The sequence below is a fragment of the Periplaneta americana genome, chromosome 3 (assembly GCF_040183065.1).
Source record: "Periplaneta americana isolate PAMFEO1 chromosome 3, P.americana_PAMFEO1_priV1, whole genome shotgun sequence".
Taxonomy (NCBI): domain Eukaryota; kingdom Metazoa; phylum Arthropoda; class Insecta; order Blattodea; family Blattidae; genus Periplaneta; species Periplaneta americana.
In genome coordinates, this window is record NC_091119.1 from 155,938,263 (window position 1) to 155,951,783 (window position 13,521).

Consider the following 13,521-nt stretch of genomic DNA (forward strand, 5'->3'; position numbering starts at 1 on the left):
TTTGAGCTGTTTCCCTTTTGTACTAGTCCGTCCAAATACAAGTAGCAACAGAAGAGTTGTTGTTTAGTTTTAAAATAATCATTATGGATAACACGGATTTGGGCTGTTGACATATTCGGGTTACCAGAAGTGAATAAAATAGCAATTTTTGAGTGGAAGCTAGAAGGCATAAGACGAAAAGGCATGCCAAAAATCATCTTCTCACTACGACAGCTGCAATGAATAAATGTAATTAGCTAATTACATGTAAATCTCGGAATATATTTTTACAGGCACACAGTACTTTATTTTGGTAAATTATAGTCCGTCTTAACGGTTTTTTTTATTTTATTTTAACAATGATCATTTTTCATGAGCTTTCGAAAACGAAAAGTACTGAAGAATGGCGGAAAACACAGTTTACATTTCTAAAACCAAATGAAACATCACAAATTCCAAATTACAAAGTCGCTTAAAATGGATAATTTTATATGAAAAAATACTAACTAGCTTATTTTTCACAAAAGTAGCACAAATATACATCTATTTGTGTATCTATCTACCAAAAAGCATATTCAAGGCATACCAAACTTAACCTGTCACTGATAAAAAAGTATGTATATTTGCAAAGCACAACAAAAGCCTAAACAAACAAGGAGTGGCCTTTTGTAGGATAAACATGTCTCAGTCCACACCTGTGGAGTAACAATTAGCGCGTCTGACCGTGAAACCAGGCGGCCCGGGTTCGAATCCCGGTCGGGGCAAGTTACCTGGTTGAGGTTTTTCCGGGGTATTCCCTCAACCCAATAGAAGCAAATGCTGGGTAACTATCGGTGCTGGACCCTGGACTCATTTCACCGGAATTATCACCTTCATTTCATTCAGACGCTAAATAACTTGAGATGTTGATATAGCGTCGTAAAATAACCCACTAAAAACATGTCTCATGTATTGAAAACGTTCACTTTCGACTGAGTGATGTATATATTTGACAACAGTGTTGTTTCAGTTTCGAGCTGTACATGCATCGGTGAAAATATACAGCTTTTTTTACACTCGGGGGAACGTAATGTTTAATAAAATGATCCAAAAAAGGAACATTTTTCGCGGGAATACAATGTAACAGCGAAGCGGAAGCAGCTCCGCTCAGCGAGAGCGGGTGGAGATGTACAGTACACTTGTGTTGTTCTGGAAGTCAGCCGCGCTCACTACAAGTATCTGCGTTGAGAGTCAGAACAACATTATTTATTCATGCCCGTGTGATGTTTTGATTGTCATCATTCGAAAAACATGTTTGAAAATGAGAATTTTTGAGCTGTTCTGAATGTCATATGAAAGCTTATGACAAGACGATTCTAGTGATACCCATAACTCATATAGCTTCAAAATGTGGACTTGGAATTCATGGCTTCATTTTATTGACCAGATATTAGCTGAAAATAACCAGAGAGCCTTAAGACTCCCAGTTTACCATCCAGAGTTGACTCCCATTGAATTAGGCCTAATTTTGGGAGTCGTCAAACGTTGAGTTGTAAATATGAATGTGACATTTAAAATAAAAGACGTCGAAGACCTACACCTCAAGTGGAGTTTATGTGCACCCAGTGTTGGGTTCTGGCGTCTTGTCAGCCCATTTGAGTAATGTATAAAGGGAAAAATTGAGCTGGTGTCTGTTACAGTACCTGAGTAGCTCAATCGGTAGAGCGTTGGCGCGCTCAACCAAAGGTCCCGGATTCGATACCCGGCCCCGGAACAATTTTTCCCTTGAAATTATTCAAGTCAGCTTCACCTGAAAGCCAGATGTATATGATATTCGTCACTGTTCGTTAACAGAAAACCACAATATTCAAGTCACACAGAGTTTGTGTGCACTCAGTGTTGAGTCTCTGGCGTCTTGTCAGCCCACTTGAGGTATGTGGATATAAAGGGAAAAATTGAGCCGGTGTCCTGGGTAGCTCAATCGGTAGAGTAGAAGGCCTATAGCAATAGTTGAAAAAAAAATGTTATGTTTTATTTAACGACGCTCGCAACTGCAGAGGTTATATCAGCGTCCCCGGATGTGCCGGAATTTTGTCCCGCAGGAGTTCTTTTACATGCCAGTAAATCTACCGACATGAGCCTGTCGCATTTAAGCACACTTAAATACCATCGACCTGGCCCGGGATCGAACCCGCAACCTTGGGCATAGAAGGCCAGCGCTATACCAACTCGCCAACCAGGTCGACCCAATAGTTGATGTGTTGATAGATGAAAAGTGATGGTGGAGACTTTATTAGGATTGGGAACGAATCGGGCCATGACTCTTTAGATTAGTTCTATTCGCCTGGGGGGATTTCGGAAACTACGAAAAACCTTAGACATGATAGCAGACCTACGGGATCGAACCTCGAACTCCCTAATATAAGGGGAGAAAATAACTTTAACTCCTCCGTGATCGGCGCAATACTTTGTGCTGTATAGGCACTATAGTGAGAAAGAAAAATGTTGTAACTGCTGACTAAATACCAGAACTGCGCACCTTGGATTCCTTGACGTCACCCATGTGAGTGAACAGATATTCGGCTCGCAACGTCTTGTACAGCGCCAAGGCGCCATCACTGTTCTCCACGCAGGATTCCGCCTCCTCCAACAGTTGGACAGCCTGAGTGGGGTAAGCCAACTTCTCCACGAGGTGGGCCATTACCTCGGCGACCAGAATCGGGTTCATTCTGTTACCCAGGATCATTTTAATGATTAGTTTTTACTCTATAACCGATACAACAGGAAGATAGGGCGGCGAAGCTGAATAATTAATTACCGATATCTCACAACATGAGGAGTGGATCTGATCCCGGAGAGATCATCTGTGATTACATCACCATCACCATATCATCATTAGTAGCCTACTACCACCACCACCACCACCAATATGGCAGCAATGACTATAAGTAGAGGGAAGTTTCTCCTTTTCGGAGAAGTTGAGTTATTCATTTAAAAATACAAGGGAAAAGGGAATTTTTTTTTTTTTCATAAATTTCGGGGACATTTATGAGTTTATAAGAATGAAAAAAAATGTATAACATTAACCAACTGAATAGAAACTGTGACTTTCGAATGTTACAAACAATTAGTTTAAACCAGATTTTCTTGAAATTTGTGTATCAAGAGCACAGTCGCGACATTAAAGGCGGCGGCGGGTGGAGGGGGACTGACACCCTGAGTTTAAGTTAAAAAATAATATTGATCTGAATGAAGGGAGGAAGGGCAAAGGTGAATTTTTCAATGGTTGAGCTGCTTGGACTTCTTCCATTGCTAATTGTCAAAATTATAACACAACGTTTCAAAATCGACACTCTGGAGAGAATTTCTTCCTAAAGTGCGTCTAGAGATAGAGTGGACCGCGGCGGCCTTGGACTGGGCGAGAGTTGCCGCACCTACTGCCAGATTCACATGTAAAGAACCGGCAAGTCCACTCTATCTCTAGACACACTGTATAAATGAATAAATAGCGGCATCTGCGACGGATTCGCATATTTCCTGTATGTGTCACAATAGAGCATACATGGGCACAATTTTCGGTTACGTGAGGCACTCTATTTGAAATAGTTTGTTTACTAGAAGAGGAGACTGCAGAGTAGGATGGGAAATATAAACTGCTGTGACCTGCGTCACCTTATCGTAATCGCTAAGGCGGTCAGTGGCGAATTATTAGGAAAGCGCTTGGTTAACGTGAGAGACTCGAAAACTTTTATTCAATTTGGCAAATTAATTCGGCAGCTTTAATCATAAACCTTTTTACTATTTCTCCATCATTGAATTGATTTAAAACACAGGCGAGAAATTGCGTAACTAGCCAATAATATTCCATCACGTTGTCTACGTTTATTTTCTTGAATATTCTGGCGTTTATCAAGATTACTTAATAGATTTGCACGTTCTCGACCTAAAATAATTTCAGAAAATCATATTTCGTTTTCTACGCACATTTGATATTTTTTTGATAAATTTCTTTTGGAAATAATACGTACAAACAACATTTAATTCCTCGTACCTTTTAATGCAGCGTGTTTAAGATATAATGTCGTATTTAATATACTATGCAAATGTTAAGATCATAAATTTTCTTCGGAATAGTACGAAAAATAACATTTAATTTGTCTTACCTTCTAATTCAGCATGTTCTTTATGACATAAGGAGTAATGTCGTTGTATATTAAATTTATTAATGCCTAATAGGATTTTCGAGCATTCGTATGTTCTCCCCTTCTAAACAGCAAAAAAACTCTTCCTCCCATTTCTCACGAAATAATCGTTTTCTAACGCGTACACACTGCTTTGATAATGCCATTATGCCACCACTGATATTGCTTATGAAACTGATATAGAACCTGCCCACGCCTAGGAGCTACGTGAGGGAGGAACGGGGACTGTGAAGATGATGTCACTCGGAGCGATAAGCTCTTTGAAGGTCAGTGAGGCATTATTTCTGAAGTGAGGCACGATGGCCATCTATACAATAGAGCCTCCAGTACGGTTGGCGTTCCAACCCTCGAATATGGACATCCTGACACCAACGTTTTCCTCTCCACTTAGACCTTCAATATCTCGAGGGAAGATAGGAGGCTCCCATTGGGTAAGCGGGTTAGAGACCACATGCGGCCGGTGGTACACCCTTATCCTCATTCATTCCATAACATTCAGGATGCACAATAGGCCCCAGTATGCCCGATGTGCAAAGGGTCGTCCTAATCCGCCCGTAGCTACCGTGAACTAACCCTAACCTAACCTTTGATAAGATCCGTCTGTCCGAGGGGCATAACTTTATAATTATATACAGATTTTGTTGTAATATTGTAGACTAATCAGCTATGATTTCTGTGTTGGTATTTCAACAATGTTTACGGTCTTCAGAAGACCTATGTAAACTTAAATTTACTTAAATGTTGATTAGTCAATAAATTGAATTTCACGATTAATATGTTTCTGTTACTTCATCATTGACAAATTCCACTCACTCTCTAGTTTTGTGTATAAGACTTACTTGTCCTGTGAGTTCTTGATATAACTATTATAGAGGCGGAAGGCATTTTCCTGTCCTTCGAACTGAGAACTCTTCACTGTATCCAGCAGCTTGAGAATAAGATGGTGCCACAGCCTAGGAACAAAACAAAGCGCAGAGTGTATCAATGTGAAGTGTACCAATCATCCAGTATTACAAGGTGTGAAGTAAATTGTTATACAGGGTGTCTCAGGAGGAATGTAAAATATTTCAGAGCAAAGTAGTTTGGGTTAATCTACATCGATTTAACCTGTCACTCAGACGGTCCGGGTTCGATACTCGGTGAGACCTGGAAATTTTCATTGAAACATCCATAGTGACTCATGGCGGACAAGTTGGTTTTTTTTTCTCTCGGGGTTCTTCCATTTAGAAAATTAGAATGTTTTATTTTCGCTCGCAGAGTCAAGGCCATAAGGTCTTCTCTTCCATTTAACCAGCCTTAATCAATAAAATAGTGACATATGTAGGCCTACATATTTAAATTATGAATATTTTACAATACACTAAAGATTTTTCAGCAGTATTCTTCAGTTAAGTTTTAACGACTAGTTTAAGTTGAGATAAAACCTATAATAAAAAGTAATAACTTAATTTATGAGCTAATGTAATTAAATTCAGTCTATATGCAATATGTAAAGAATTATAATTAAGTTGAGATAGCTAGCTGGTTAAATGATGAGAATTAATTTAACAGACGTTTACTAGAACTATGTTACAGCGAGCAAAATTTAAATCTAAAATATATTGGTGTAATAAGAATAATATTAATGTAATGAGATTTTGCCATTAGTGGTTTTGTATTTTATTTAGAGAAATTAATGGTAATAATAAGAATGGACTGATGTTAGTTTCATTATAAGTAAGAAATATTAATCAGTAATTAATCTGTTAAGCTAGAATTTGTGTAATTTTGACCTAAATGAAGTTATTGTCCAACAACCCTTACGTCACTCGGAAGCGAGTTCCAATTTCTTGCAACTGAAATTTATTGTATAGGATGAAGAATATAAAGATGTCTTGTCGTAAGGATTCTCCATATTAGGCATCTAGGCCTACATCATTTCGTCAGTATCTCTCCATTCCGTCATCATTCCATAACATTCGTCGAAAGACGCGAGGGGGCTGGCCTAGGGACGAGAGGGGTTGCCTGTATGAAATCTGGATATGCAGCGGACCTATTGCAGTCAGCCGGTGTGAGTTTGGGAGTGCGCCTAGCTTGAGAGTTAACTCAATAGATTTTTATAGGTCGCAGTGCTGGTTCATAATGCTCCTCTCCCGAAATTCCATTTCATTCCATTCATTCACTATTGGATATGGAATAACCATTAAAAATATTAGTGTTCGTTATTATTAGTATACGTAAATAAGCAAAAGTTTCCTCACTTGTTTTTCTGTAGTGTATCCAGCTGCCGCCAGAGATCGCTCTGTTCCTGTTTGAAGACGCCGCAGGATGGCACTGACGCCTGGAGTACCGAAGGATTTACATATCGTTTCAGTTCACTGGAACTTTGGCAAGGTGTAACGAAGGGTGGCGTACTAGGAGGCGGTGGTGTTACTGGTGCAGGGGTGGGTGTGTGGGGCAGCAACACGTTTCGCAGATAATACGCGGTGAAACGCTCCCCAACCGTGGCTATTACATACAAGCCGATAATCCATAACACGACCGACAGCAACATGAAACGGGAATCACTTCTTCCTGCAAGCACATTGTCGCACTATTAAAAAGGGTCATTGATTGCTCTAAGCGTCTTCTTCTTGGTTCAAATCTAGTATGATAAAGAAAGAAGGGTGAAGGTTACTTATGTAACAGCCACTATAGGCACTAGATAAAATACCTTGAAAATTCATTGGATTTATAGTATTGATTAGTAGAAATTGATGTGTTCACTGGGAAAGCTGTAAGGCCACCCAACTCGCCCTAAATACGTACTGTATCTTACTTATATACGAAAATCGTCGTGCGTGAATGAAGAATACGGCCATATTTAGTCAATGTAAAGTGAATTTCAGTATCGCCAACATAGTAATAATACTGCACCTAACCTCTCTCATATTACTACACACCTAATCAAACCTAACCTAACCTGTCACATAATACACACCTAATCTAACCTAATCTAACCTTTCACATAATATTACACACATTCCTCACATTTAGTATCATTTCATTTGCATGTATTGCTGACCCTGTTATTCGTGTCGGTAGCCATCTCGTGGAAGTGGATCGTAATTCCAGGAAGAAAATATGACGACTTCCATAATAATTACATTTAATTCGTTCAGTGTATGTTTTGTGATATATTAAATGTGTTAATATTAATGTAGTGATAATTGCATATATATATATATATATATATATATATATATATATATATATATATATATATATATATATAGTACAATAAGAATTGAAATGTGCTGTGGCTGTGATAAAATTGATAATTGGTTTATAGCGCCACATTGACAGTGATAAAAGTGTGCAATATTCGTTCAGTGGCCGGTGGATGCTCTACTTGTCCGAAAGAAAAAATGTTTAAATTTAAAGCACAGGCCTAGACAGGGCAATAGGAACGTTTCTAAAACGAATGCTCCAAAATCCTACAGATGCAGGTATTAAGCTATTTTTAAGATTTTTCTTTTTGTCCTACAATTCGTATTGACACCTAATTTGTTTGTGTTCAATTTTTTTTTCACAGTAACCATCCGTGGTCTATACGATTTTTCATAGGATATTCTGACCTCGAGGTTTTGGGAAGTTCCTGTCAGTGCGTGAACCTTTACTTAAACAACAAAATAGTTTCAGAAGTGGAAGATCTTGTACGGACTCTATTTTATAATGCAACAGCTGTTGGGGAAAATAAAATGCATGCGTTATAGTCACACTTCCTATTCATAGACTGTGTTATATTTAGGCCTATAACATTTTATTTCATGTTGGGAAATAAGGACGATTACGATATATTATATTTTAAACTGCTTCCAAAATAGTGAACCTATACGCAGTCAACCTGTAAGTGCTAAATAGTGTTTTTATGACAATTAGCCTCGGTATAACAAGGATATGAATCATTTCCGTCATCGAATACCGAAACCAATTGTAAGTGTAATACTAAGGCCGTGTTCGAAAGCTCAAGTCTATACTACTGTACACACTAGTGACTAGCAACTAGCTGACTAATAGATTACAAACTAGGAAGCTTTGGACATGTATGCTTGAATCACGACCTTCATAGACTATTTCTCTTAAAACTATGACATCACGGTGCAGTACTGAATTAAGAAGGTTGTGTCCTAATGCAGTTTCATTATGAGTTATGTGGAAAAGATAAGGGCCTTAAAATTACAATAATTAAAAAATGTAAAGAAGGTACAGGAGTATCAATATTAATCAATACTGAAGGTTGACGTATTGTTCTACAAATTTTACTTCCAGAGCATCATAAGATTTCATAGCTGTAATAATTGCTGATGGGGCATCCATGTTTGTTTAGTGTACAAGTCATCATCAAGCAAGCATTTTCATTTACTAGCTATTACAGACTTGATTGCTATGCAGTATGTAGCTTTGGATCATGACTTCAGACGTCATTTCCGGCTACTTAGTCAACTATCAAGTTCACTTCAGCTATAAACGTAGCTTTGAGACACGGCCTTTCCACAATGAAGTGGTATACTTCATTGAATGAGCGAATTAATTTTACACACTATCCAAACTAGATAAATAAAAATTTGAGTTCTGAAAACACGTATCATACTCGTATTTCATAGGCTACTATGTAACATTAAAATTGTAAAAAGTCGCTTTCAATTCAAACACAAATTTATTTCATAACGTACATACAAATTTTTATATTTTCACACAATGATATAGAAATCGTTACTTACCACTTCACAGTCTATTGTCACAGAATCAATATATCATGCTCTTGAAATTAAGAAAACATATTCACGTTTCAAAGTTGTGTACCTTAAAACAAAAACATAGGCTATTATTCAGTACCTCGTACTACAATCTAAATCGATTCGGTACTATCTCATAAATTTGAACATTACAAACGATTTCAATATTTCTTCTACTTTTAAATATTATATAAAATATTATATTATAAAATAGTTCTATCCACTTAAGCAATTTTGTTTTTTTCCATTTAATACGAGATCCATAAGCTACTGATAATTTTGCATGAGTACTCAAATTGTTTGTTGACGAAGTATTACAGAAATGTAGTGTCATGTGACCAAAGCAATGTCAAAAAAAAAAAACAAAAAAGATGTAGCTACTGTGACGTCATTACAATGTATCAATATGTTAGGACAAATTATGCCCTTGCGATATCAGATTTTGTTTGCCAATTATTTTCTCTGTTAAAAAATTGTTAATTTTTCATTTATTCAGTGCAAAATAAATATATTTCGGTTTATTTATCTTCCTACTTTCGTAAATAAACATGTCGGAGACTTAATTTTCAGGAAATTTCCAATGGGGGATAAATCGATCTGTTAGAAAAGCTGAACATTCTTCCATCTTATATTACAAGTAAATTCAGAATACATAAGATTGTCGTCTAAAACTGATCTTCCCAAAATAATTTTTATCAACCGGAGAACTTTTGAGTTGGTTTTCTTTATCGTATTATCGCCTCGCTATCATCAGCGACAGGCGGCGTGCTTTGAGTTTAGCGCAAAGAAGGCTACCGCAAGGAAGTCGACAGCCCTTTAAGTTATCCTGCGCCAATCGCATTTTTTTCCAACAGTCAAAGTTTAATTACTATGTTGCCGACAAATTCTTTTCATCTCAACTGTCGTCCATGATATGATCGCCGCGATATTTAGTTCCCAACTGGTAAGCTTTGTATTGGATATATATTTTTTGCAAGCATCAGTTCCCTATGTGCAATGTCAAGCGGTATTGCCACGTTTTCATTGTAAAGATTACCCGATCTGTAGTTACAATAATTAGGCCTACTTTTATACCGACACCAATACATCGATTTCTGTCACCACTATCCACAGTGAATAAAAGTTAAGCTATAAGATTTTTTATTAAAATTGAAGTAATTAAAATTACTATCCTTCTCTACTCGAGTCGTCCTGGTTGGGGAGTTGGTATAGCGCTGGCCTTCTATGCCCAAGGTTGCGGGTTCTATCCCGGGCTAGGTCGATGGAATTTAAGTGTGCTTAAATGCGACAGGCTCATGTCAGTAGATTTACTGGCATGTAAAAGAACTCCTGCGGGACAAAATTCCGTCACATCCGGCGACGCTGATATAACCTCTGCAGTTGCGAGCGTCGTTAAATAGAACATAACATAACATTCTCTACCCGAGATATGACAACGTTGTATATTCCAAGTGAATTGACATGGGCGTGTCATTTGAAAATACTAACGCATCGTTGGTAGACATATCTTATGCTTCTTGTGATTGGAGCGGTATGTGAGCCTGATCGATATCTTATCTCTTCAAAAGAAAGCGGCAGGGCATTAATTGAACGAGGATACTATCGATCCAGTAACACCATTTAGTTACTGTATGTCCATGATAAGACTTCTTTGTTACGACTGTAATATGAAGGGTGTGGACGGAAGTTCTGCATTGTGATTGATTATTTTATCGATCCATCGTACAATACATAAAATCCTCTGAGGTCATTTTTGTAACAGTGAATATATCAGCGCTTCTGCAGTACAGTGTGCAAAATGAGACCGCTCACTGTTCTCGTTGTTTTATTTGTGTTTGTAAAATGATCCTTCTTAGGAAATATCTATTCACACATTGACCCCAAGAGTTCAGGGTTTGTAAGATACGAGTCACCCCAGACTGATAAGCCATACTCTCAAAATACTCTGTTTAATGACCGAAAACACGCCTCGGCTTTTGCTCCTGTTGTTTATTTATTGGTCATGTTCCTCGATACTGCAGAGGCATAGTATTTGTTTCGAGATAGTGAGAATCATACATAGAGGCAAGATTACTTGACGTCTAGCTTCTAGCACTGTTCTACCAAGCAATTCAGAACGCGTTACAAACTAATACCGAACCTCTTTTGACGTATGCGCTAGCTGAATACGTTTTCAGAACTAGTTCGGGATTTTACGTTGTTGGGACGTACAGTATCTTGAACTGTTCTTTCACGGCCTTCCGAGTTTCTTCTCATATTCAAATTACAGTGAAACCTCTCCTTACGGACACCTCCAAGATACGGACACTCCTCATATATGGTCAGATTTTTATATCTCAACTGAAATAATATAGAAATAATGATACATTTAACTCTCGTTTACGGACACTTTACCTTCTGACTGCGGACAGAACTTGGACTTCAAGACCTAATGTGTTACAAAAATGGAAAATTTAGTTTTGAGAACTGTACAGAAATTCCTTAACATGAAAGAAGACAATAAGGGTGCTATTCATAGACATTTCGCTAGCCCGCGCTACGAGCGTGCTAAACTAGCCCCGGCTATCGACTGGTTACTTGTATAGGATTCATATCATATCATATCGCTAACACTGGTTTATAAATACGAAAAACGTTAGTTCGCTGATCATCCACCGGAAGCCCGCGCTAAGAATATCTATGAATACGGACCTTAGGGTCTCATAGGCTACCATTAGCCCAGCCGACTAACCCTTGTTAGCTGGAAGCGGGTGGATAACAAAATCATAAAATTTAACCTGTCTGATGGATCCAAGGTTTCCGCGATCGTGAAATTGTATTCGACACATGATAGGGTTAATAGGATTATTCTCTTCACTTCAATCAGTTGTACCATACTATTTCGAGAGATATGGCACCTGAACGTAAAGGTTAATTTGAAAACTGTAAATTACAGTACTGCATAACTGTACACCTAGAATAAAATTGCATGGCACAGTACTGTATTTTCCTTTTTCGGTCTTATTTACTGTAGTACAGTAGGCTGTATTTAGAATTAAGCTTCATTTAAAGTGTGAAGGGATACATAATGTATATTATAAATTTACTGTTAGATTGGGGAGCCTCCCTCCCAATAAAGGGCATCTCCCAGATGTGGACAGATTGTTACGTACCTTCGATGTCCGTGAATGAGAGGTTTCACTGTATATTCATTTTCCGAACTTAATTCGTCATCAAATTTATCACTATCACCTAACAAATCACTCATGACCGACTATTTTTTAATTTTAACCTTCCCAATCTCGAAGCATTTTAACCTCACTCTAGAGTAAACCATCTACCCATGGGTCAGCAGTTCAGACTACTAGGCCAGGAGGTAATGGAGTAGGGTGGCCAATAAACATAAATATAATTTTGTTAAATCAATTCCAATATTGGCCCCAAGTCTCGGATTCTTTTATCTGACGGGAAAAGTGAGGGTGATGGAGACATGCAATAAAAAATATATATGCAAGACAAAAATAGAAAAAGATAGTACAGTCTTAGAAAAACGTTATAATTCCCAAAAAGGAGGCATTGCGCATGATCAGAGGACGAGCGACCTGGTTCACAATAGAATGACTAGTTGAGGCCATAAAATTAGTGTTATTTCGTTGTATGTCTGATCATGTATAAAGTATCTGTGCGACAAAACTTTTTTCTAAGACTGTACAAATTAGGCGGATCAGGTTCAGAACTATTGTTAGGAGATCGTTGACCCTGAACGTTCACGCTCAAAAATTTACGGGATGCGAAACAAATGCCATAGAAAAATTTTTTCCACCACAAGATGATTGAAAGGAATTCCAGTATCCTTTGAGAGGAGAGAAATATGCAATATTTAATTTAATTTCAATATTTTATATGAGAAAAAAATCTTGAAGGGGATGAATTACGCGAGGGGGGCTTATTCGATAAAATGAGGTAGCTGGAAGAAGTCGAAAAAATTAAGGAGTCGGGAATCAGAGGCTAGAGAAGATGTGTACACAATAGAAAGGACTGGATTACAATTTCTCGGCAGGTCTTCGCCCTTCAAGGACAATAGCGTCTCTGGAAGAGGAAGAAATCTACTTTCTTTCCGAAGGAAGCATGTTTTGGATTTTTATCGTCCTCAGCCAGGTTTGAACCTGCAAACCTCGGATCTCACGGCAAGTACGAAAACCGTTAGATCACAGAGCTAATCACCGGACCCCTGACGCTTGGGTAAAGTCCACAGCATGTCTGACCGTGAAACGAGTGGGCCTAGGTTCAAATCCTGGTTGGAACAAGTTACCTGGTTGAGATTATTTATGGGGTTTTCCTTCAACTCATTAAGAGCAAATGCAGGCTAAGTTTCGGCATTGGACCCTGAACTCATTTCGCTAGCATGATCACCTTCATCTCCCACAGACGCTAGATAACCGTAGCAGTTGATAAAGCGTCGTAAAATAACAATTAAAAAAATACTCTTGGATATGAAGCTAACTTATCGTTTGATAGCTATAGTTGCACCTCAACTGAGGCTTTTTTTCTTGGTAGAATTGTTGAGAGACTGGATGTGAAACTCGAAGTTATTGTATCAGGTATATGAAGAATGTTTAATACAT

At 38.0% G+C, this 13,521-nt stretch overlaps 1 protein-coding gene across 1 annotated transcript in view; it reads right to left on the bottom strand.

The window, feature by feature from the left end:
- LOC138696726 (26S proteasome non-ATPase regulatory subunit 13-like) overlaps positions 1–2,681 on the bottom strand; it is a 29,352-nt gene extending 26,671 nt beyond the window's left edge. The window contains exon 1 of the mRNA XM_069822060.1: positions 2,498–2,681. Within this exon, the coding sequence (XP_069678161.1) occupies positions 2,498–2,659 (162 nt within the window). The 5' untranslated portion in view covers positions 2,660–2,681. The remainder of the gene's footprint in view (positions 1–2,497) is intronic.
- Between the last annotated feature and the right edge of the window lie 10,840 nt (positions 2,682–13,521).